This window comes from Chaetodon trifascialis, chromosome 17 (assembly GCF_039877785.1).
Source record: "Chaetodon trifascialis isolate fChaTrf1 chromosome 17, fChaTrf1.hap1, whole genome shotgun sequence".
Taxonomy (NCBI): Eukaryota; Metazoa; Chordata; class Actinopteri; order Chaetodontiformes; family Chaetodontidae; genus Chaetodon; species Chaetodon trifascialis.
The window spans coordinates 18,703,553-18,729,435 of record NC_092072.1 but is presented as its reverse complement, the minus strand read 5'-3'; the positions used below and the strand labels follow the sequence as shown (position 1 = coordinate 18,729,435).

Sequence of the window (25,883 nt, the reverse complement as noted above, 5' to 3'; positions counted from 1 at the left end):
TTTCCTTGTGATTGAAAGATAAATGAATGTGTAAAGCCACCCTTTGTATGAAGCAGGACAACAAGCCACAAAGGCGCTTGGTCGTTGGAAGCCCTGGCACTGTGCTGTACTCAACATGCATGAGTAAGGATGCTAATGGCCCTGTGTTTGACTCGGTGGACAACCTTGGTTTTAAATGAAGGTTACATCCATTATCTGCTACCTTTAGGCTAATTTAACTCCCCATTCCCTGATCAACCCCTCCCTTACTCACGCTTACTCTCTCAGCCAGCTGCCTGTTCTCCATTGTTTTCACTTTCATGTACCTGTTTCTCATCTCCCCTTTGTTGCATTCCGTTTAGTCATTCTGGGTGGCTTAAAACCTAACGTGAAAATGTTTCTAGTTTAAACCTACAACCTTTAGATTAGTGTGGACAATGAGCAGACATATAGGGAGCTACACTGCAAAAAAATTCAATTGAAAATCAGTGTTAGAATAAGACAGTGTGAGGTTTTAAAAAGGATTAAAAAATCATATTGCTATAAAAAAAAATCTGATTCACCACCAGATTAAATGCCTCATCATGTAGGCTATTTTTTGCTGTGTACTTAGTGTGTGCCTGAACGTCCCATGAGCCTCTTGGGCTGTCAACCACGGGGGTGGAGCCATGCTGAATAAGGAAGCAGGGCTGTGATTGGTCAGACGGGGGGCAGAGGGGAATGGACGAAGCCAGGGAGCAGAGGGAGTGATTGAATGGGACAGAGAGGGAGGCACTGAGTGGGGGGAAAGACACAGAGAGAGCAGCAGATGGATTGCTGCACTGCCTGCAACACACTTACAAAGGATAGACCGTGTGTGACAGTGTGTGTGTGTGTGTGTGTGTGTATGCAAGCGGAGAAGCTGTGTGCAAGAGAATGGCAGTGAATGAGTGAATGTCTTTCATGTCCTCTGGAACTGGAAGCAGTAATCAATAATCCTCTTGGGGAAAAAAGGATACAAACACCTCGGCTGCTTCCACAGGGCAGGTGCAAGCCCAGCAGACTACTGTAGCAAGCCTGTTTTCAATGCACGTGAATGGAGTATCTCGATAAATGCTGCAGACTGTAGCGGGACGTTTTGTTCATTTGACTTTGCAGAAGAAGAGAGTCGTGTCTTTGTCAAAGGTAGAGGAGTGAGGATAGGTTGGGGGGCACCTTTGGGAGCGCAGAGAGGGGGATTCTCTATGGTGAAGATGAGTGTGGACCCTGTACAGGTGATGAGCGGCCAGGTGAAGGAGCTCAAGGTTGCCCCTTCGTCCAACGGGGACAGCAGAGAATCATGGGAAGAGAAAGAAAAGTTTGATCAAGACAACTTGGGCCTCACCACCAAGCCAAAACCAGTAAGTGTCACCGATCATCCATGAATGTCAGTAAATCTGTCTGTGTCTGTGTTTGTTAAGGATCTGGATTATTAGAGGCTACACTTTCCATTTACCGCACAACACCTTTCATCCCAAGATCCCTCAGGCCTCCTGTCGTCTCATCGGCCCTGTTGCTGCTGTCGTCAGCTTAGTCTCTTGAGTCAGATGTTTACTTCGCCCACGTGCAACTTAAAGCGTAACTCATAGGTGGGGGTTACACAAGGTGAGAGAGTGTGTGTTTTTGAGGCCGCAGAGTTTGGTGTCAAACTTCTCTTCCAAATTCTGAATGGAATCTCACTAAAACCCAGCAAAAGAAAGAAGACAACGGCCATATCATTGATACTACCTTTCATAAATTATTGTCTACATTACATTTCATTTCATCATCACTTATCTTTTTTTGTTTTTACTGGATTTTTGTCTAAAGGCTCATTGCATTGGATATTGTCCAATGAATTAAAGTATTTTCACTCATCATGACTATAAAAGATATGACGAAAAATATGAACATGTGCAATCAAAAATATTTTACATGTAAATGACTGCACAGTACGCGAGCATAGCTGGATTATGTGATACAATAGGTGATGAAACAGTAAATCACACTGCACATATGTGATGTGATATGAAAGGGGCACAAAAGGATATTTGTACTCCAGATGTTCTTCAGTGAAAGTGAATTAGAAGCTACTGTAGGTCGAGCTCACTTTGAGTTGTTTGCCTTAGGTTCTATAAACAGGTTCCACTCAACCCCAGCCTGCCTCCAGAGCAACTTTGCCTCTGACAAACTTCTGAGAAGTAAAAGTCCAGTTTGCAAAAGGTCAACATGAATCCAAGCTGACATGTAAAAGAGAACTAGACATACCCAGTGGCAGAGTTTAGTGCTGTTTATAGCACTGCAGGACTTACACACTGCGCAGGACACATCAGCACCACCAGTGAATCAGGTGACACGGTGCTGAGCTACAGTACTCTGAGTTACTCTCAAACGGAATTATTCAGTTTATATACATAAAGTTAAACATGCATACAGAACATGTGGGTAAGAAAGAAGACAGAGGATGGTAAAAATAAAAAAAACTAAAGGGAGGTGAGGAAAGCAAACTGAAGGCTGGAGCTAAAAGTAGCTAAAAGCTGAGTAATCTCTGCTGTTTGAGGATTAGTGTGGCAGTGGTATATTTTCAGACTGCTAACATCCATTACTGCTTAACTATCAATCTAAATATTACTGTAATAATGATATGACTCTGGCCTAATGGACATCACAGATCCACGTCTGCATTCATCTGAAACTCTGTACGCTGGGAGGTTTAACTGTGCTGACATGTAAAGATATCACATTGAGAGTTTTAAGACCATATAACAGCATTAGTGTACACTGCATCTGATCTAATAGAGGAAATGGACCATGCAGATTATAGAGCTTTTACTGAAATGAATGCACGAAAACATGACAGTTATGACAAAAGTTGTGGTCATGATCACATCATTTTGTGTTGTGGTTATCATAGCATAATGTGCAAGAGATATCATCATATTAATTTTGATGTTTCTTTGCAAGGTACATCTTTTATTTTTAAAGACATGGTTAAAAAAGACAGTGAATAAAAACTTTCCAAGCTTTTATTCTGTGACCATGTGTTTATTGGTCACTTATCTCTTGCTAGATGCTAAATATAGGTCAAAAAAATAATTTTGAACATTCTCCCCTTTTCTCTTTTTTTGTAGTATGTTATTGGACACAGAGTTAAAAACTGCTCAGACACATTTAAATGTGTAATTAATTAATATAAAAAAATAATTATTGCTGCATTAATCCTCAGTCAAGTGATGAAATTTCACTCCATGATTCTTTTTTTGAGTTATACATTTTCATGGATGACGTCCGCCTTAGGCATAATTGGCTACCTAAAATGAATATAAAAGATAAATAGGGGATAATAATGGAGCTTTAACTCAACAATGCAGGCCTCATTAATAAGAAAAAGCAGTGCTAATTCAGTACTTCTTTCATTTCATCAGGTCAGTGTAATGAAAAAACATTCATATTAAATTACAACAACTTCTCAACTACAGTGAGTCTGAAGGCGAGGACCAGGATGGGAAAATGACTAAGGGGTCATAGGTGACATAGAGCTGGCTTATCTTAAATATTTAGAAGTTATTTTCAATAACAAGGTAATAAATAGAATGATTGTAACCATTTTTTAAAAAAAATATCATTACTTAAAAACCCATGTGTAGGAGCGACTGTATGGAGGCAATTGTAATAACATATGTAATAGCTTCACATAAACACCATGGACCACAATAAACTCCCACAAATATAAAGGGAGTTAAATCAATGAATTACAGTTGAATCAACAGAATAATGAACATGTAATTATACAAATATAAAGGTAACTTTTAATGGATAAGCAACAACTAGGATACTGTATGAGTGGGATCTTCCATTTTTCTGTATCGTTCTTACTAGGAAGTCTTTACACTGTAACACAAGAAATGCTGTTTGTTTATTTCCATGTCCTCTAAATGGATCACCGCAAGCTCAATTAGCTGACAAGCTACAGCTGACAAGGTCTGCCAGCAACAGTTGTCATTTCAGGGAAAGACTGAAGCTGTTGTTTTCATTTGTTGAACAAATCTATGAGTGTTGCATGTATCACTTATTGTGTGGCTGAAGTCATTGTGTTGCCAAAAAGCCACCGAATCTGATCAAAATGACTGCATTCAGTTTATTTTTTCCCCATGAGACACACAAAGCAGCCCTGATCAAATACTGCCTAGACTAGATATATAACCATAGATCACATCAGAAGTGTCTGTAACTCTGTCTCATATAAGTCCAATATTGGCCTGATTTTAGACAAACATTAACATTGCTGCTAATACAGTGTGCAGTCACACTCCTCTGTTACCATATCTGCCAAGGCCTGAACAGACTGCATCATCACTGGCCTTTTACTTATCTATAAATATCAGTGCCCCCTCCCACAGCTCCTCACCCCCACCCCGTCTCTTTCTGCTCACTCGCTCACCTCTGTTCTTTCCCCCTCTGTTGTCTGGAAATCCCTTCCACCTCTTCTCTTTTCATCCGCAGATGGATGGAGGGGATGTCTCACAGCCTCAGATATGTAAATAACAGATGAGTCATGGATATGGGTTATGCAAAGATACCAGTGCTGCTGATCTGGCAGAGCTCTGACAGGATTATTATAGAGGATGGGGAAGAGAGGAGGGGTAAAGTTCAACAACAATCCCCTTTTTTGGACAATAAACAGTGCTCTAATTCTTCATGCAACATAGAATAAACATGAATGAGTGTTTAGTTTTCCTTCCCAGCAGGTTTGATTATATTATCTTGTCCTCAGCATACAAATCAATAAGTAGGAGGTGATTACGCTTCCTGTGGGTTCCTGCGCAGAGCAGCCTTGTGATCAATGCATTCCCAGTGGGTAGGAGGCCCACTGAGAGAGGGCAGGCTGTTAACACTACCAGTATCAAATCACAGCAAAGGACTGGACTCTAGCTCTGGGATGACTCCCAGACTGTGTGACACGTTATTCATAGATTAAAATGACTCTAATGGATAAGCTGCACCAAAAGGTCTCGTCCATGTGCAAGGCCGTCTCTGACATTTGGAGAGAACCCATAATATCCACTGCAGCCTACACAGCACACGGTGTCATTGTGTCCTATGCAGCTATGTGTCTTCATATGGGAGACCTTGATTTACACAAAATTCAAAGCTTCTCTGCAAGAAAAAGAGTATTTTTTGGATGGATTGTCAGTGAAACTCAGCTGTAAATGAATGTTCTGAATGACCGATGAATAAAAACAAACTGTCATTTTGCTAAGGTGACAGGGAGACGAGCCCGGAAGGTGGAGGGAGGCGTGTTCTTCGTAAGTATGTCCCATCATCACGTGAGGTCAGAGGTTGTTTCCATAGCTACTGAATGACCATCACCACTGCCCTTTCACCTTCTTTTAACCTCCTGTGTGATGGCTGTTGATGTGCCTGCATGATCACGGACACACCCGCTCTACTAACCAACAGCCTGACCTGATGCATCGTCACGTGTGCTGTCATGTTGATTCATACTGTAGCCTACGGTCCCCGGCTGGACTGAGCTAATGAACCAACATGCTATGTTCTAAACACCAGACAGCCGCAGAGAGCTGCTTTGATTTGTGAACACAGTGGGAGCTAGCAGGCTAGCTGGCTTCCATTCAGAAAGTGAAAGCTAGCTAACCTAATTTGCTTTGGTTATGCCTGATTCCTACTCTTAGACATCCCCTGCTGAGTCACTGGTGGCTTCTGTCCACTCGTTAAACGTTTGTTCTGCATTTCACAAAGAAGCATGGTCCAGCTAGTGTCACCTGGATTCCTGTTCTGATGACGGCAAATGACCAGAGCGTCAGAACTCACAGGAGCAGCTGTGACTCAGCGGGTTACCCTGTGTGTCATATCATGTCACAGAGGAGTCGCACACGAACACAGAAGCCCTTAAATCTAGTGACGTGTTGATTGTGAACCAGTTGGCTCTATGAGTCAGATCATAAGATGACCCTATGACATATTTGTTACATGATGATGCAGGAACGTCTTTCTTTGGTGATAACTTTCATACTTTGCGCCAGTAATCAATGTATAAAACACAGTTGAATGCAAATTAAACATTCAATACACATGCATAATTGTGTTTGCTGTATTATATTATTTAAGGTTTTTATACCAAGCTTAATGTCAGTTATGGTGTTCTGGACCCACTCACATGTATTGCACCAATCACATTACAGTACTGACTGTACCATTTGATACCAAACATTCATGCTCCCTGGAGCAAAAATAATGTCACAGAAGACAAATAAATACAATTTTAAGTCTTCTTTTTAGTAATTGCAATTTTGACCAAGTCCTGTCAGACAAAAACAAACACCAAATACACTGCACAGTCCAGATTCCTCAGCAAAAATGAATTTTAATTCAGTTTGGCTAAAAATAAAGTGGTCTGTGTAGCGGTGCTGTTATGGTGACTTTAAAATTTGGCATCAAAGAAGGAAAAACCGTCATTGCTGTCGTGTTTCCACTCCAGTGTTTTTCTTCCCTCCTGAAGTTTGATTCTAGTGAAAGTGTTATTATTAAATGAGCAAAAGAAGGCAAAGCTCTACATTTAGTCTATTTTCATGCATGTGTTATTTTGCCTTCATACCTCTCCTGCACTTTTGAAGGTGATGGGTGTTCATTTAGTTTTGTCCTGACAAATTGCATCCTTCACATGCACAATGGGGATGAGCCCCCTCCCTCTGGTGACAAAACAAAAATAGTCTCATCAGTGTGTGATACAAACACTGCCTTTACATACATCTGTGTACAGTATACATTGCCATATGTTCCCAAAGGTGATCTGTGTATTTTTTCACCTGTGAGAGCATATGTGGCTTCTAAAGCATAAGAAATGATATCTACAGTACGCATGCATTTCTCTGTGTAAAAAACATGATTTACAGTTCACTTCAGTGGACACAAAAACGAGAGCCCTGCAGACAGGAGGAGTGATTTAAGTTGGATTATGTTTGATCAATTTGAATTTTTAATCTGATTAAGATGTGGGTTAGGATTAGTCCTGACAAGGTGATGTGTGTGTTTGTGTATGCGTTAGCAGGTATGTAGGTGACATGTCAGCAGGCATTGGTGTTGTGATGGAATAAGGCTAAATAGAGGAACAATGGCTCAGTGCCCCCGTCAGCCTGTGGCCTATTTACCAGCACACAGCCATCGGGGCATGGACACAAACATGCATGTGTGTGAATACACACATTCCGTCTCCCGCTGCAACTCATTTGCCTTTGCCTAATAAAGTTCAAGTTTTTGTACTAATAACATGATAAAATGAGCAATATAGCGTCAACATCATCTCTATCATTAGATTTATTATAAATTATACTTTAAATTTGTCAGCCCCCTCTGCCCCCCTCGCCCCTCTTGTCCCATCACCCAGACATCATCTGCGTTCAGCTGCGGGCTGTGGGCACTCATACTGGCTGCCCCCATAGGAATGCTGCCCTCCCCCTCCACACGCTAGCACCCTAGCATAAACACACATTAGGCAACATGAGCTCAGCATGAGGCTGGAGCTGTCATCTGGTATTGTTCATTTGAGTTCACGGAGGAGCAGTCGTTGATAAGAACACACACACATACACACACACACACACACACACACACACACACACACACACACACACACACACACACACACACACACACACACACACACACACACACACACACACACACACACCACAGACTTGGATCAACATTCAGTCAGGTAGTTGTTGCTGCAGCTGTTCTGTATTGCATTCATACTGTGAATTGGGAAACGGAAGGTCATGTGACCGTACACACGACGTCTTCTTATCCGACGATTAGTGATGACAACGTTCTAGTAATGACAGATCTCCATTCATGCAGTCTGTCGCAGCTTCAGGATAATTAAGCTGTAACGTTATTAGAGCAGATAACAGGCACGGCAATGTGTGAAATGTAGCCCATGTGTTTGCATGTATCCCAGCACGTATTGTGATGTGAAGAGCTCTAATAAAGGTTTAATGGCGTCGCCCCAGAGGTCCATTGTAAAAGGTAACAGCCGTGCTTGTTTATGCATGTACTTCTTAAGAGGAAACAGTCAAAGTATTATTAGCAGGGTTTGGTTGGCGGCTCAGTTTTTCCCACAGGTAAAAATAGGCTCATCCATTCCTCTGACACCTTTCATCTCTCCTCCACCTGTTTTCCAATCATCATCTCAATGGGTCATTACCACTCGCTCATCTTCCCTCCTCTTCTGTTCCTCTTCATCACACCTTTCTCTATCTCGTCTCTCTTTTTCTGCAGCCGAAGCCGGAGAACGCAGTCACCGTTGCCGTCTCTTCTCGGGTGTTGTTTCGGACTGAGCTGGAGCAGAAGGTGTTCGAGCAGAAAGGGGTGGAGGAGTATCTGAGGTACCAAATCGAGCACGAGAACGAACCCTTCGCCCCTGGACCCGCTTTCCCCTTTGTCAAGGTTAAAGTCGCACAAGCATACACTTGCAGACATGACGAAAGCAGGACAGATTTTCAGACTGAATGTGTTGGCTGTTGCTGTTTCCTGACAGGCTCTGGAGGCTGTGAACGCTCACCTGCGGGAGCTGTACCCACAAAGCGAAGAGCTGTTTGACATTGTTTTGGTGACTTACAACCATGCGCACGTAGGAATCCGGCTCATCAACACCATCAACCATCACAGTAAGTCTTACAGAGATCAAATTAAGTAGCTCCAAGCTGAGAAAAGTGGTGCTTTATACCCAGCGTCTCTTTCAGGGTTAGACCGTAGTGGCAATGATACATGAGGTTATAGCCTCTATATGTAGAATTTGAAAAGTTATGACTTTGGCGGCCCTCAGTGGGACTAATAGAAAATACAATGTGGCTGACAGAATAGTGGCTTTAAATGCTGTAGCTTCCTGTCATTGATAGATTAGTAAGAGATCAGATTTCTATCACCCACACAGACACAAGCAGAACTAAACACATGAGCCCCATTGGCATTGACTCAAAAACGGCACATAAATGTTCATCCAATGATGTAAGAGAGAAAAAACACAACATCAAAAGGAAAAGGACAAATAAATAGATTAAAATTGAGAGCAAAAACAGAATATTTAGGTGGATGTTGTCCAGAGAAAAGAAATGTGGTTATCAATCCTGTAAAACACAGTCCAGCAGAATCACCTGGAAGAGATAATAAATAAATAAATGTGCAAATACAAGCTTGTATGCCAGCTGCACTGTGAATGAGAGCAGAGGCTGATGCGGTCAGTGTCTTCGTGTGGGCATTAATCAGAAACAGTGAGAAAGGAAACGATTTCCCACTTAAGTGAAGAAGCTCTGCCAAGTTCAGTTCACTCTGAAGGAGGAAACTTTCAACATAAATCTGACATGTTCAAGGGTATCAGAAATCTGGAAACAGTCAGCAAACAATGCAGTGACTGTAATAAAACATGGTCAGTTTGTGGTTCTGAGTTCTTCAGTGTACTTTGTTGTATCCGTTCTTTGAAGCCTCTAAAGCTATTCTCCTTTAAGTAACACAAAGAGGACTGTAAGATGTTAAGATGCACATCGGTGTAATGAGATAATCCCAGCAGCTGACGCAAGCTCAGCTGAGAAACAAACAACAAAGTGTATGAACAGCTGACTGACGGGATCCTTCCCAGGGAAATCTCAGACCCTGCGATGACGCCTTCCACACAGACCACTTCCTGTTCGGTTCCTCACATGTTTTCATGTCCTCGGAGTGCCAGGTCGGGGTGAGTTCAACATGACCTCCTTCGGGATGTAAGAATAATCCGAGAGGCCCGAAATGAAAACAGGTCTGAGCGGAGCCACTGAGGCAACACACGGCCCTCCAGATGCTTCCATGTTAGATCTCTCTGGTGGCCCTCAGCATGACGGGGCTGACCTCTGACCTTTCCTACAGATCTGAAGGAAAACACGGCTCCTCTGATGTCACAGAGATAAGGGTTTGTTGAACATCCTCCCTGCAGTGCTGGGCAGCAATGGGTCCCTATGGGTGACTCCTTAGCTTTTCACATTTGAAATTCAATCTGGGCACCGCAAGAAACACTTCGATACTCATTTACCTCTCATCAGCTGCTTACGCTTGCTATTTTTAGCAGTGGCATGATGAAGTACAGTATCAAGTTTCACACCTTGCATGTGGAAGACTGGGGATAGCTATACAGTACAGTAGTTCATGGCTGTGAATGACAAGGTGGCCCCCTGCAATTTCATGCACCTGCTTTGCATCTATACACTGGAAGGTCCTGCAATGTGTGCATTCCCTATGGAAATCAAAAGTGGAGCCACTACACAAGCTCATGCAATATGCATAATGTCCTCCATGGACACACCGAGCCACCATGAGAGTGGAGTGTTAAACTGCACAATGCAGCTGCTCATTTTTTCGCGTGACAGCGGCATCTTTGCAGTCCTGCTGATTTCCTGCGTCCCTATTACCATGCTTTAGATCTTCTGAATAAGCAAATAAATCATACAGAGATAGATGATATGAAAACATTTTTGCAGGAGACCAAAAAAAAGATACAAAGACATCAGTGATGAGATTTTCTCTCGAGTGACTCCCACGCTCCGGCACCCGTCTTAAAGACAGAGGACACATGGGAGAATTGATGTGATGAGGCACAGAGCAGTGCAGGGTCAAGCTCACCAGGGCACGACTACAAAGCTAAATAAACCATTTAGAAAATGAGTACAGGACAGTTGGTTCTTTGAATGATGGCGAGATCACTCATGGGCTTTAGAGCACACCGTCTCTCTGTTTGCTTTTCAGTCTCCATCTGCCTTCAGCTTGATTGTGACTCATACTGTCTTTGTTCCTGCAAGTCTTCTTTAAAAATGCACAACACAATTTTGCACTGTGGCAAATCTCAGCAGAATGAGTCTGACATCAAAAACATCAGAGTTTACTGCTGCTGAGCTCGTGGGTTTCTGGGCAGAGCTCTGTCCATTCAGGAGACAGTTTGTGTGCATCTTAAGTTGTCCACAAGATTGTTTGTGAATGTTATTCAATGTTTGCTCTCTTTCTCAAGAAATATTCAATCGTTTTTACGAGGTTTAGAGGAGAAAACCACTCTTACGTTAAACTGCTGACAACTAATAGACGTATTGAACATGCGACCGGGGGCTGCAAGGGGATATTGGTCCATTTTGAGTGGGGTCACCAGCTGAAACGGTTGGGAACCGCAACACATGATCACTGCTGTTTCTGTGTGTAAGTGGTACCAAACACTTTGGTGATCTACGTCCTACAAGTCCTCAGACCTTCTGTTGGCGGCTCATGCTGCAACCTGCAAACTGTATTTTCTTCTGTTTCATCAAATGTTTCAATTTATTTGTATAGCGCCAAATCACAACAGAAGTTGTCTCAGGACACTTTCCATATAGAGCTGGTACAGACCAAGCTCTTTTATCTACAGAAAACCAACAATTCCCCCATGAGCAAGCACTTGGCGAGGAAAAACTTCCTTTTGTCAGCTGAGAAAAACAATTACCACCCTGATAAAGGCAAAATAGTTAAAAACATTTGGTCAAACCTTTTGTTGTTGTCCACCATTAGCATTTCAAGTACACTTTCAGAGAGACCTCTGCAAACAAAAGAGCTACATCTCTTTTTCTTTATCCACTTTCACAAAGCATCACACACAGATACGTGTAATGGGGGTTGAAACCCCTAGTTGTTGCCTTAGTAGTTCCACTGGGGAGCAGTCTGTCAATCAGCATGCAGAGAAAGTCTTTGTAAGAGAATTTATTTTTGTTAAAACACATGAAATGTTTGCTAAAATAGTCCAGGACTAAAGTCTCTAAAAAGAACACCACTAGGAGTTCAGGGTCCAGGGAGGAGCCTCTTCTTGCAAAACAGCTGGCCCCGTCTGCATCCAGAAGTAGGGCGGCAGGGAGCCTACATGTAAAAAGACTAAATTACTTCAGAGTCTGACAGCTGTAACCAACTGTAGATGACTCCTAGCAGGATGTTCATCCAATAAACAAATTCCAGGGTACAGTCATAGTGTTTTCTCCCCCTCCAAAATCGATCAAAAGAAATTCCAAACAAAAAAAACACTCTTAAACAAATATCCACACCAAACCAAACTAATAAAGGAATTAATTGGAAATTAGCACGTCTCTGACGTCATGAAGGTAAGGAGAGGGTACTTAGCTGTGAGGGGGAGTGAAGTGGCCCACCAAGCGGTCATACGCTGGCTCCTCTGCCTGCAATGTGTCACCGCCGTTCAGCTCCGTCTCCCTCGCCTGTGATCACGTCCTCCCGGCTCCGTGGCTGCATGTCGTCCTGCAGCCTGACTCTTCTCTGCCTCCAATGCAGCACATCTGTGTCACTTAAGGGCAAAAAACTAACCCCCCGTGCACCTATCACAGTTGCTGCCGTTTTGTGGACAGGTGCAGCTAATCACTGCAAATCAGTCGGTGCGCTTGGTAACATGTCACATGTCACCCTGTGACATACGTCGATCACATCACAACTTTTATTACAGTGAAGCTGTCTGACAAAATGAGCGTGCAGTAGGTGCATCTTAATGACAGCTTGTATTGTGTGCTCTGCTTCACTGACATTTCAAATGAGTGGACTCAGAGGGAGTAAGGTGACAGAAAGCTGCTTTCCTGCTTTGTGTTAGCTTTTGGGTGTGAAATAATGTTGACTTGTAAGAGTGGAATGAAGGCAAAGAAAGATGAAAGGAAAAGACGTGTGTTAAGTTTCAGCCATCTTTAAGGGACACTGCAGTGGTTCTCTATAAAAAGAGCAGTTCTACTCGTCATGATTAGTGCTACTCAGGCTGTGACAACAGTTGTATGATGTCTACTGTGGCTGGGAGCTTTGTCAAGTCATAGAAAATAACTCTGGTGATGTCACAGTGATGTCATCAGAGTTATCTTGGCTTAGGCTTGGACACAACAAATGTATAAAAGATTATGGGAAATGTAGGATCCAGCTGTTGTGGTGTGTGGCTCATACGAAGGACAAAAAGTCAGGATAACTTCTGCTGCATGTCTCTTCCAAGCCTCTCGTCTGTATGGAAGTGCAGTAATAAATGGTTGGAATGTTCCTTTAGCGTGAATGAAGTTTCTTGCTTACTGCAGCTTTAAATAAATGCCATAGCCTTGCTGTCTCTCTTTTCATAATCGGTATATTAATCTCCCACCCACACTAACCTTCACTTTCACTATATGTCCATCCATCTTGGGTGTCACCCACCAATTCTCATCCTTTTATAACCTTCAGCTTTTCTCATTCTCATTCTACCATGCCTCCGTCCTAACATTAGTCTATTACTTTACTCCTGTGCCCTTTCTGATGGTCCTCTGTCTTCTGTTCGCCCTGGTCCCACATAAATATCAACTTTACCTGCAAAGCCCTGTAATCGTGGATCTAATTACAGAATGTCATGCTCCCCTCGCTCTCCTCATATCGTCTGTGCTCTGCTCTTTGGATGAGGCCACAGCAGCGAATTACGAGCCTCCCTCAGCCAAAATGCAAACAGACACTTTTCAACCAGTCCTAATTCCTTCTGCCTCTCACCTGCAAAGCTCTGACCCCCACAAAGTCCCCTCTTCCCCCTTCTACTTTAGCCCCTCTTTGGAACCTCTCCCGCTGTCTTGAAAGTTTATCCTCTCAACGTGTCCTAACCCCCCCAACCCCCCTCTACTTCACCTCCTGAAATTGCTTACTGTGAACTCCATGACAAATTCAGAGTCACAGCTTCCCGCTCAAAGGGTGATTTTCCTGTTTTGTTTCAACTCTTTAAAGTCACATGATGTTGGCTGTATCATCTAACAATACTGTAATGGATCTGTAATCCAGCTAATATGATGTCGACATTTAACACTGGCCGATATACTGAAACTAAAATCCTTGTTGCTGTTTGTTCTTCTTGTCTGCAGATTTGTTCATTGAGAGGTTTTGTATGACGGGGGGAAGCAGTCCTATTGGCTACCTGAAGGCTTGGCACACCAACCTCTACCTGTCTGCTGACGCTGACAAGGTCAGGGAGGCGCTGTCTGAAGGTGAGCACACACATGCATGCACACACACACAGATGAGGAAGAACAAGTAGAATTTTACAATGTATCTGTGACTTAAGAATGAAAGATGATGACGTGCAGTACAGCAAAGGCAGAATTTTTTTTTTTTTTTCAAATCACATTTGTTTTGAATTAAACTTATAAATGCTTAAAAGCCGGGATACAGATTCAGATGAATTGGATTAAAAAAAGTATTTGTCACAAAAGGGTAAACTGATCACTGGGACACGATCTGTGCAGATTTACGAAGAGTGGGCAGGCAGGCGAGGTGAGTGAGCAGGAGTTCAGGTGGTGGACTGGAGCTGGGCAGGTAGACACATGAGGAAGGTGATCCTGAGACATGAGGAGAGCACGGTTTAATCACTGAGAAAGAGCAAAGAACGAGGCACTTAGAGAGCTAAATGGCCAAGATGTGTTAACAGGCTGGTGAGGACAACACTCTGGTGAAAACTGGTGAAGAGAACCGTGTTTTATCCTGTGGCTGGTGATTATCGATTGGCTGCAGCCGTGATGGTCGAGGAGGAACTGCCCAGTCCAGACACACACACACACACACACACACACACACACACACACACACACACACACACACACACACACACACACACACACACACAGAGAAAAACGCAAGGAGAGGACTCGCAAAACATGAGGGGACAGGGACAAACTCAGACACAAGGAAGAGGAGGCAGAAGCTTCATACCACTATCTGCTGCATTGATCATTCTTTTTAAAGAGAAATCCTTCCGCTCTCTCAGTGATATCTTGTTATGCCAAAGAATATGTGATTTATTTTTTTTTTGAACAATTTCTTTAAGATCATTTCCTATTATTTCAACTCTATAGATTAGAAATTAAATTAATCTCTGCGGACGTTAGACAATGGGAAATTTGTTTTACAGTGTTGTTCACCATTTTTTGGAAATGAGAGTCAATGCTACGATTAATACATTTGTCAGTGGCTGGTTAGCTTAGCTTAGCATAAAGACCGGGAACTGGGGAAAGCAGCTGACCTGGCTCTGTTGAAACTTACAAAATCCTTATAGTAGCACCTCTGAGTCTCTTTAATTAACATGTTGTGTCATTTGTTTAATCTGTACAAAAACCAAGGCTAAATGATGAATCCTACAGTAGCAAGAGGATGACCCGCCCTACTCTGCCACTGTCCTTGTTGCCTTATTGGCTGGTTCGGTTAGGACTAGGCATGAGGAGTGATGATTAAGGTAAGAACATGAGGGTGAAACAATAAGAGGCAGAGTAGGGCCTGTTTATTTTCATTCATTTCATTATTGCATGAAAATCTATTCGCAAAGACTGTCCATTTACTTACAACACGCCTATCTAATATTATTGTTATCATTGTAATTCTAAGTGCAGCTGTAGGGGCAGAATGATCAAAAAGTTTTGGAAAGAGGAGTTTTTTCATATACGTGCAATTTCAGATAAATGGAATAAAACTTCAATGGTGCCTTTAAATTACAATTTAAATGAAGAGTATAATGCAATGAAGTTCTTACACACAGTCTTTATTTTTTCTCTCTGTTGATGCTGCAGCATATTGATTATTTCCTCTCTCTATATTTTGTTGATGGATTCCTGCATGAAATGCACCAAAGGGAATACCAGCATTGCTCTGACTGTGTATCAATATTTGAAAGCATGGGCTCCTTTTCCCAAAGAAATATAAAATGTTAATATGCTCAGCTGACAAAGAACTGGAAACAGAATATGTTGACGTGAAATTTGTGGGACATGAGGTGACAACCGCTTCTGAAGGTTTAAATCTGTTCAGTGCAGCATATTTCACGCTTCATTATTATTGCTGGCAAAAAGGAAGAGCACATACTGAAACGGAGCAGCCCAAGTGGAGAGAGATAGGGCTGAAACAAAGGAGAACTGAAAATCCTGCAAAGCCAATACAGAAGGAGGGATAAAACCAGTTTTAAACAAACAAACAAACAAACAAACAAACAAACAAACAAACAAATAAAGATGTGTGTATTAGGTTGACACACAATGTTTTAGTTTTTCAAAATCTTGATTTCCTGGCTATTAAAACCAGAAAACAACACACGGCATCCGCTGTGTCACAGTCTCTGAGTGTAGAGGGCTGAGGGGAAATTACCTGAGTGCTGATTGATCATTGTGGCCACATGTTCTTCATGTGACTTGCACACTTAATGTCACTAATATAGTGACGCTATGGCAAGCGCACACCCACCAACAACCCCCCAACCCTCCCACAAGTACACACACACACTCACGTTTTTGGGGGGGTCATTACATAGACTTACATTCATTTCCTGGATACCTAACCCTTACCCTGAACTAAACCCAAGTCTTCATCCTAAAATTCTTGATTTACGTTATGGGGACTTGTATTTTGCCGCCTTAAGGAAGGCGAGTCTACACAGTGTGGATGTGTGAACAGCTTTATGTCCCCACAACATAAGTAATACACAACTGCAAGCACACACACACACACACACACACACACACACACACACACACACACACACACACACACACACACACACACACACAGTCAAGCAAAGGAAGTGTCCTTGACATTTTACTTGAAAGGTCTTAATTAGCTGTGTAGCTGCTAATACTTCCTGTAAGCTAAAGGCCATTGCGGGTCTGTTTTGAGTGCAGCTGTAACAATGTCATTGAAAACATTCCTGATTTGTTCTATTTCTAGCAGGAAATGAAGTGATCAAATGAGAGCTGGTTTTAGGTTAGCAAGAAATGTTTCTGTTCACTTGAATTTGATCTTATCCAGCATGTGATTGTCATCAGGTATCAAAGTATGTACTCTGTCCTATGAATACATTTCATGACTGTTTCACAAACGGCCATGATACTGTGTTGGATTGTCTGCTGGTATCAAAGTCTTTATGATTTGAAGTGAGGTAACATCAAGTGCAGTAAAGTGGAGCTTGTCCACTTCCCTTTAACTGCCTCAGATGATTTGAGTCGAGTACTGATGGACCTGTTCTAACTGATGTGTTTAGGCATCGCTGCAGCCACCATGTTCATGCCAGAGAAGCAGACAGAGGTGTCACAGACCCAGCTGAGGGTGGCCTTTGATGGGGATGCCGTCCTCTTCTCTGATGAATCTGAGCGCATCTTCAAGGCCCACGGCCTGGACAAGTTCTTCGAGCACGAGAGGGACCACGAGGACACACTATTGGATCATGTATGTAATTCTCACTGGAGGTTACATTTTCTCTTGAACAGTATCGTAAGTGTTGACACCATGCTTTACACAAAGTAATCAAAGATAGAATTGGTGCATTTCATTTTAACACAGAATGGGTTTCTGTGGGAGATTTGGGTTTTTTGGCATGTGTAATTAAAAGGCGTAAATTAAGGGAAAAAAATGTAGGTGAGCTTTGCTTTAATCCCTGTTCTCCTTGGGAACCTCAAATTGCCATTTTCATGCAGCTCTTATCACCTGTAAATGATGATGGTGTTCTTAATATAAAATCCATTTCATTAACTGATTATTCTATGACTTAATAATTCAAAATTCTATGATGAATAGTCTCAAATGGCACTGGGATACAGACAGCACTTTATGAATATAACTCTAAACTTTGCAGGCTTCAAGATGCGCTAAAATGAAATGGTGCTAATTCAATAAAAGTTTGCATGTGCAGAAAAATATGCCAAGGGATTAACAACTAATAATGTCAGAGGTAAAATACACAAAACGAGACAGTGACACAGTCTTACCAGCTCTGCTTCATCATAATCTGTCTTCCTCTCTGGCAGGGTCCCCTGAAGGGCTTCCTGGAGGCACTGGGGAAGCTCCAGAAAAAGTTTTACGCTAAAGGCCAGCGCCTGGACTGTCCCATCCGAACATACTTGGTCACAGCCCGTAGCGCAGCCAGCTCTGGGATCCGAGCGCTGAAGACACTCAGGGCCTGGGGACTGGAGATTGACGAGGCCCTGTTCCTTGCGGGAGCGCCGAAGGGCCCCATGCTGGAGAAGATCAGGCCTCACATCTACTTCGATGATCAGATGTTTCATGTGGAGGGAGCGGCTGAGATGGGCACCATCGCTGCCCATGTGCCCTATGGCATTGCACAGAAACATAACCCCAAAAAGAACACCAGCGCAGGGAAGTAGCCAGCAGGACTGAAGATGCAAATGGCACGGTCATCCAAGCAGAAAAAGAAGAAGAGAAGAAGGATGGGATGAAGAAACATCTTAGAGCAGAGCAAAATGAGGCTGAGAAGTTTTGGAAAGCTTGGAAAGATAAACTGAACTGTATATGGAAATGCATCATTTCCATACTGTAACAACTGTAAGCTTGTTTTATCACAAAGTTAGTTTAATGCTATTATATGAGGAGTTAGATAGAGGTCCTGAAAGGAAAAGTTCAGATCTGGAAGCTGAGATGATGTCAAGTGTCCCTCAGCTTCACATTTCAAAGCCTCAATCTACTCAATACTTAAGCGTTCTGTCAAATGTTGCTTCATGCAGGAAATTCAAGAGGTGCTTGACTGCTATGATGACCTGCTATTTCTCTCTCTACTACTCGACTTCATAAAGAAGATGCCTCTACAGTGATCGCTGGAGATTATAGAATGAATGGCTTCACTGATTTTTACATGCCTCCTGTTCAAGTGAAGCCCAGAGTCTACACTGTATGCTGCCTGGTGAGCCATATGCCCAATGCAGAGGTATAAAAAGGTCAAAAATTATAGTGATGTACTGTAGCACAAGAGTCATAATTTTAATTAAAAAGTTTATGGTTGACTCATTTTACAGTTTGACTTTACAAGAATGTAAAATTGTTTGTTTGCAACTATACAAAATGTATTGTATATTCTGAACACTGTCTGATTATAATATCTACTGTTGTTAGTCCGAAACATGTATAGAAAGCCATAAGTTTCAGTTGGTGCCTTAGTTTCAATGAAGACACTATTTTTAGCCGTGTAGCAGTGTGGTCGGTCCAGTGCTTTGGTCCAGACTAAAATATCTGTGGAATGAATTGCCATAAAATTCAGTATGAGCATTTATGCCACACAGAATGAAACCTAAGATGGAGATCACCTGACCTTTAATGTTGCCTCACAGGTCAAACTTAAAGTTTGAGCTCATGACAGAACACCTTGAGCTAATAAATTTCCCTTAGCTCCAGTCATACATGACCATTAGCATGCTAATGTTCTTCCATCTAGCATGTTAAACAGTGTTAACAGTGACAACAGTGACAACAGTGTTATTTTATTATTCTGTCCAAAAAACAAAACAAAACAAAACAAAACAAAACAAAACAAAACAAAAAAAGAATATATGCAGCCATAAGTTTCAGTGGGTGCCTTTAGTTTTGGTGAGTACATGATTTATTGCCATGTTAGCAGTATGTTCTTGACCCAGAGAAAAATATCAAGTGGGAATTTGATGTCAGCGACTTTTCATGTAGCATTAAATTAATAACCAACCTCCATCACCCTCACAGCTGTGGGACACAGGCGTACCATCAGCATGCAAAGGTGTCCAGTCTGAGCATGTGAAATGTATTTCATAAGCCTGAATATAGGCATATTATTTCATTATTCCGATGGTCCCGAACAAATAGGCAGCCATAAGTTTCAGGGGGGTCTTAGTTTCAGTGGATATCTTTATATGGTCAGTGATAGCTTGACAACATGGATCATAGGTATTCCCTTTCATGCAGCACCAGCAACCATTCAAAGCTCTTCAGTTCATAACACAACATGCTTGAAACTAATTGAACTGAGTCCCCATTACTTGCAGCAGTAAACTACTGTTAGCATGCTAAAGTTGACCATGTTAGCATGCTAAGGTTAACTGTCTTAAAGCACAGGGGCAAAGCACTGGGCAGCCTGATTAAAAATGAGTAAATTCTGATAATTCTTGTCTGAATTGTCCTTAAAATGACTTCTTGTTGTGACGTTTATAACAGTGCGGCTTTGCTCACTCAGGCCAAAGGTTTTTGCGCCACAAGCGGTAAAAAGAAGATCTCAATGTTTATTCCATCCAGCAGTTTCAATTTCCAGTATTACCACTTTGCAGGCCTTCTATGGCTGCTCTTGTTAAAAGCCATCCTGATAGCTCATATGAGGGCAAAACAGCCTCTGTGCAACATGTTGAGGTTTCTCATCAACTGAAGTATCACATTAACAGATGTTCCACCAGCAGCCACTTTGATTTTACCGCCCTCTCTTGTACAACAAAGCTAGTGCAAAGTCACGCTCTGCTAAGTTTAGCCAGTCCAAGTGCATCTGGCAATCAATGCCTTTTTTCACTTACAGTATGACTTATGTTTGATTGAGAAACATGAATTTTTCTTTCACTGAAAAAAATGGCCGCAGTGGCCTTTTGAAAATGTCAATCCACTTCACATCTCTCTGTCACTGCTGGCGAGTCCTCAGAAATCTTCTACAGATAATTAAGCAGATGTGTCTTTTGGCAGACGGTTGCCCTGAAATGATGGCAGAGGTATCGGAGGATAAAGTTTCAGCAGGATCAATCAGGGCAGTTGGGCATTCAGGATCAGACTAATGCAGATGAAGCATTGTTTGGACCTTTCAGCAAGTTTCTGATGACTTTATATACACGTAGCCTGTGGCACTGCAATAAAAAAATGTACATGAAGAAATAATAAAGATGAAAATGTTAGCAGTTGCTTTACTCATGAATGAAAATAGCCTCAGATTGATTGATTTCTATAATGAAGCATCCAAGATTAGCACATCACTCCCATACTGCAACTCACTGATGTGCACTCCTTCACTCTACCATGGGGTGGCAGCACTGGAATGATAAATGACCTGCTGCAGCAACCGGTCTTTATTTAACACATGTTGATTTTATTTAGGATGAAAACCTATCACTTGACATTGATTCAACAGCTCCACACAAATTAAAGATGATAATGTAAAATGTCATCTTTACATAGTTTAGCTAATTTCTTTCTACCTCCTCTTCTTCCTAACACCCTCTCTCATCTTTTCCCGTTTACTCCCATTTTTCAAACTTCTCCTACAGCAGAATCATATCAGCGCCTGCATCTTCCCTCCCCTATTCACATATCTGTGAAAAATGTGTTAATGTTATCAATCAGTCCCAGCTGAATTGTGCTCTTCCCAGCAGAGCCTGGGTAATAAAATCCAGAAAGCACCAATGTGCAGTGCTGGTGTATCTGGAGCCATATTGCTAACAACACCGCAGGGACGGGCCCTGCTGGTAAACGCTGATGGACTGACATCCGTGTGGATTTTATAAGCTCTGAAACAGTAAGCAGCTCATGTTGCTGCAACATACAGAGTTGCATAGATAGGATATGGCCAGCTGGTGAACTCTGCAAAGCCTATGCACAGTTAATAATGACAGGCTACCAGCTGTATCCATAAACAGACAATAACCATCGACGTGAATGAAGAATAGTGAGAGAGGACGACTTTGTGCTTCACTATGCCAGATTGAGGCGGTGCCTGGGGACAGAAATGACCATAACAACCCACTCTCTTGCATCTTACAGATACCCCAGTTAGCAGATAAATGCTGGAAGGTGCTCAAGTGAAGCAGAGATAAAAATAAATTGGGATAGATTTTCATTTCAGGTGTTAGAAGCAACCCATGGTCTTCTTGCAAAGATCATAAAATTGATTGATGGGATGGGAGGACAATCATGCAACAGAAAGAAATAGAGCAGAGTAAAGAGTTATTTTATAGATTGCAGATACGTCCGACTGACTGCAATTGAGGGCCGAATGTGGAACATTACGTAACAGACCATAAGCTCAAATATAAGCAGTCTTACAGCCAGATGTGACCTACAGAGGAGAGGCTGAGTGGGGGGTGGGGGATGCGGTCGGTCTTTGTTAGCACTGGATAACAACACAACAAGAAGGACAGTAGGAGAAAGAGAGATCAGAATAAAGACAGACGGAGAGCAAAGCAGCACTTGCCCCAAAGACACAGATAACAAGAGTGTTGTTTTCCTTCTGCTCAGTTACAAAGCAGAGTGGCACCCGTGGAGGGGAAAGATGGGTGACTCAGTCTATCTTGGCAGATTTGGCGGTCAGACTCAGAGGGACTGTGCAGTGGGAGACCAGTCCGCAAAATGTTTTCGATCTGTTCCAACACAATTTTTGTCTGCTGTGCACTCAAGTCCTGTAGCTTTTTGAATTCCTAAAATAGACACTTCTCTGAAAGTGCTGCAATGTGTTTAATTAGGAATTGAGCTGAAACGGCTTTCACGAGGCTTTTCTCTCCGTACAGTGTCACACGATAAAAATGAAATGAAGTCTGTGGAGTTAATAACCTGACTCACAGCCATTAAGCTAATTTGGTTGAACTTTGTGTGTGTGTCATTGGTCTCGGTAACTGAGTATTCATTAACTCAGCACAGCGTTTCAGAGATTCTGCCTGGATGAGAGGCAGCTGGTAGCAGGGATGTGTGAGTGTGTGTGCGAGCGGTTGCCAGTCAGGTATCAAAAATACCAAGTTCACCACACGAACTGCTGTGTGTATCTGCCAGATTATGTTTGTGCGTGCAGGTTGTGTGTTGTAGCCTGACAGCAAAATAGCTTCCTGTCACAAGTGAGAAAACAGCTGTCACTGTAACTCATATATAGGAACAAATAACAGCTGCTGTTGATTAACAGAGCTCCTGATATTAAAATGTTTTCCAGCATTTTCTTGTATATTTTAAGCACACGCTAGCAGAATGGCTCCAGGGATGGTCCAACACTTTGGTCCACACTGAAATATCTCAAAACTCTTTAATCTACCGCCAAGATGTTCAGTACAGACGTTCATGGAGCGCAGAGGATGGAGGCTGAAGACTTTACTGATCCCCTGTCGCTTTCCTCTAGTGCCACCACGAGGTTGAAATTTGTGATTTTTGGTGAAATGCCTTAGCTATTAGATGGATTCCCATGATTCACATCCCACTCAGGATTAAGTGTTAGCATGCTGCTGATCATCCTGTATCCACATACTATGCAGCTGAAACACTCTGAACACAACCTTAGCCAAACTGCTGCAACAACTATGAAAAACAATAAATTGGCAAACTGAGTTGCAGTTGTAATTTAATTCAGTGTTATCAAATTGAAATGGCTTTCTCTGCGAGAGTTTAGAGGCTATAAGAAATGATAATGCAGTGATTCAGCGACAAATCCAATAAACAGTGGGTGACTTTCTCAAACAGACGCTCGTAACTTTTTTAATGAGACACATAAAAGCTCCAAAATCCACAAATAAGATCTTTGATGACTCATTTTTTTGTCAGAACGAAAATGTGAAGCCATTTTACCATCCTGGTGGCAGAATTTATTTCAGGTGTTTTAGTCAAAATCTCAGTGAGACAACACCTGGTTCAAGAGGATAAAAATCAACCACGGGTACAAAACTCCACCTGTCTTCAAATATAATACTTACATGCAGTAACCTCTGGCTGGAAATGTGCATTGACCTTTTCGCATTCAGCTCTGTCAGGCTGGAACTGCTTTTGATATGATTGCCGCTGCCCTGCCCTCCGCTTTGTACAGTAACCTTAGAAAATCTACAGCATGTTATTTCAAATACGTTTGGTCAGTGCAGCAGTGTCTCTGAGCTGTGGGTGTAATATAATGTTGAGCAGTGGGATGAGCACAGACCTGCAGTACAGCTGACAGGAGTCACATCTCACTCACGCAGTATTTATACTGCTAATACTGAGTCTGAGTGTTATCAGTGAATGGGTATCAAAAGCTGAACAGCTCCGCAATCTCCTTAAAACGCTCATTCTTTCATGCTTATGTCTTATGTGCTTCAAAGTTTCTTCTAGAGGGATTCACCCCCCCATGTTGGTATCCATAGCAACAGATTAAGGCTATCCCTTGAGAGGGATGAAAGGAGAGAAAGTTTGTTTCTCTCTCTGTGTGTGTGTGTATGTGTGTGTGTGTGTGTGTGTGTGTGTGTGTGAGAGAGAAAGAGAGAGGTAGGCAAGTAATCCATGGATTGGCCTTTACAAAATCGTTTTTGTCACCAACAAAGTTCGACTGTGTTGCCATGGCTACCTTATCCAGGATGATGATGGGTGGAAAGGAAGGAGAAAGAGGAAAATGATTGTGTGAATTGAGGAAAATGGAAAAAATAGAGGAGAAAGTAGGAGAGGAAGACAGGATGTGAAGGACAGTAAAAAGGAGTCTGGATAAATGGCAGAAATTAAGAATAAGCATAAATTTAGTGTTTATGGGCTTTTCCTGAGAAATGCATGAGTGCCTGCACACACCTGAGGCAATTTAAACATATAACACAAGCCTTCCAGGAGTGTCACATGAAGTGTGCGCACACACACATATCCAGCAGGAAACACTTCAGTGAAAGCGTGCTGAGGCATGGTGCTAAGCGCTGACTGATCTTTAGAGATAAAGGGGATAGAAGCGTGGAGTGGCTGAGGGGATGAAGGAAGGGAAGACAGTTGGAGGGAGAGATAGCGAGTGGAAGGCTTGCAGAGATGTTTGACTTCACAGGGCTTCATGTCATGGATGGAGTTTTTCCTCATGCAACATATGAGCCAAGCCATGTGTCAACCACATGCAGCTCCGCCAGATCAGCTGTACGAACTGGGCGAGATAAGTCGTTTCAGATATCCATTTGAATCACTGATTTTATGAAAGTCAATATAACTAACACAAACGCTACAATTAATGAAAAACTTGACTGATTAACTGAATGATTTAACACTTTGGGAAATACAGTTACTTGCAATTATTCATTGGTACTACCTGCATGTCTGTGTATTAACTGTGAAAACTCACTTATAATTAAAAAAAAAAAAAAAAAAAAGCAAAATGTATTTCCCAAATTGTCAAACTATTCCTTTGCGGTCCATTTGTAGGTTAAAGGGATAGTTTGACAACGAGGATAGCATAACATTAACTGCAGGTTAATTCATAAAGCAGATGTCATGAAAATAAATCACGTCAGACATATTGATTTAATGTTAGTTGTCATTCCTCCCTCATGCACATGGAGGAAAACGAATGTGACCACCCATTTCAACGCATGAATTATGCATATCAGACTTTTAAAATAATTTGTCTTCTAATTAGTGTGTGCACACTGAGTACAGCTGAATCACAGAGGTATTGCCAACAGCAGGAAAACAAGTCCACTGACAGCAAGGAGCAGCGCACTGCATGCACAGTGTCAGAACTGTGGTTAGATTTTGCCTTTCATTTTCCACATTTCACACACGGATGAGCCTGACAAAACTTGACGCAAAACACACTGTTCACTTGCTCAGTTGCCACTTCCTTAATTACTATGCTGAAGGCATTGCACGACTTATATTTGGCTTTCATATCGCACCTGTTGTCATGTCGGAAAACTCTGACTGAAGTTTAATGGAGAAAATTTGAATCTTTAAAAGACACAATGACTGAGAATTTCTAAAATGTGCCAGACATTTTTCCTCTTTATATACCTGTATATACTTTACATACTTCCGGGTGTTTAAACAACAAGCATTTAACATTATCTGGGACTCCTCACCTGTGCAGGTTTTGCCGCATGTTTTCATTTAGCTACAGTCATTGAAAATATGAGCAGCTGGAAGAAGTTGATTCGGCGAAGTTTTCAAAATGAGCCTTATGTCCAGAACCACTTTGCAGGCAGCAGGGTGAGATGATGTGACTCCAAATGCAGTAATATTGTCGTTCTTGTCAGGTTTTCCAACAGAGTCTGCTCTGAGACTCAGAGTAATAGTAACAGCTGGGCTATGAGGCTGAAGAGAGTCCAGGGAGATGGAAAATGTGACCGTTTATATTCAAACACTTGTCCAACAAAGCAGCAGCCAAAGCCATAACTAATAGT

At 42.1% G+C, this 25,883-nt stretch overlaps 1 protein-coding gene across 2 annotated transcripts; it reads left to right on the top strand.

Moving 5' to 3' along the window:
- The first annotated feature begins 691 nt into the window (after positions 1 to 691).
- nt5c1aa (5'-nucleotidase, cytosolic IAa) lies at positions 692 to 19,288 on the top strand. 2 transcript variants are annotated; one of them, XM_070984031.1, is made up of 7 exons: positions 692 to 1,358; positions 5,238 to 5,282; positions 8,275 to 8,442; positions 8,534 to 8,663; positions 13,893 to 14,015; positions 17,048 to 17,232; positions 17,811 to 19,288. In XM_070984031.1, exons 1-7 carry the CDS (start codon positions 1,203 to 1,205, stop codon positions 18,165 to 18,167), a joined length of 1,164 nt encoding a protein of 387 aa, XP_070840132.1. In that variant the 5' UTR covers positions 692 to 1,202; the 3' UTR covers positions 18,168 to 19,288. The 2 variants fall into 2 exon arrangements, with proteins under 2 accessions (XP_070840132.1, XP_070840133.1); XM_070984032.1 differs by lacking the exon at positions 5,238 to 5,282 and having other exon boundaries at positions 756 to 1,358.
- Positions 19,289 to 25,883: the final 6,595 nt, after the last annotated feature.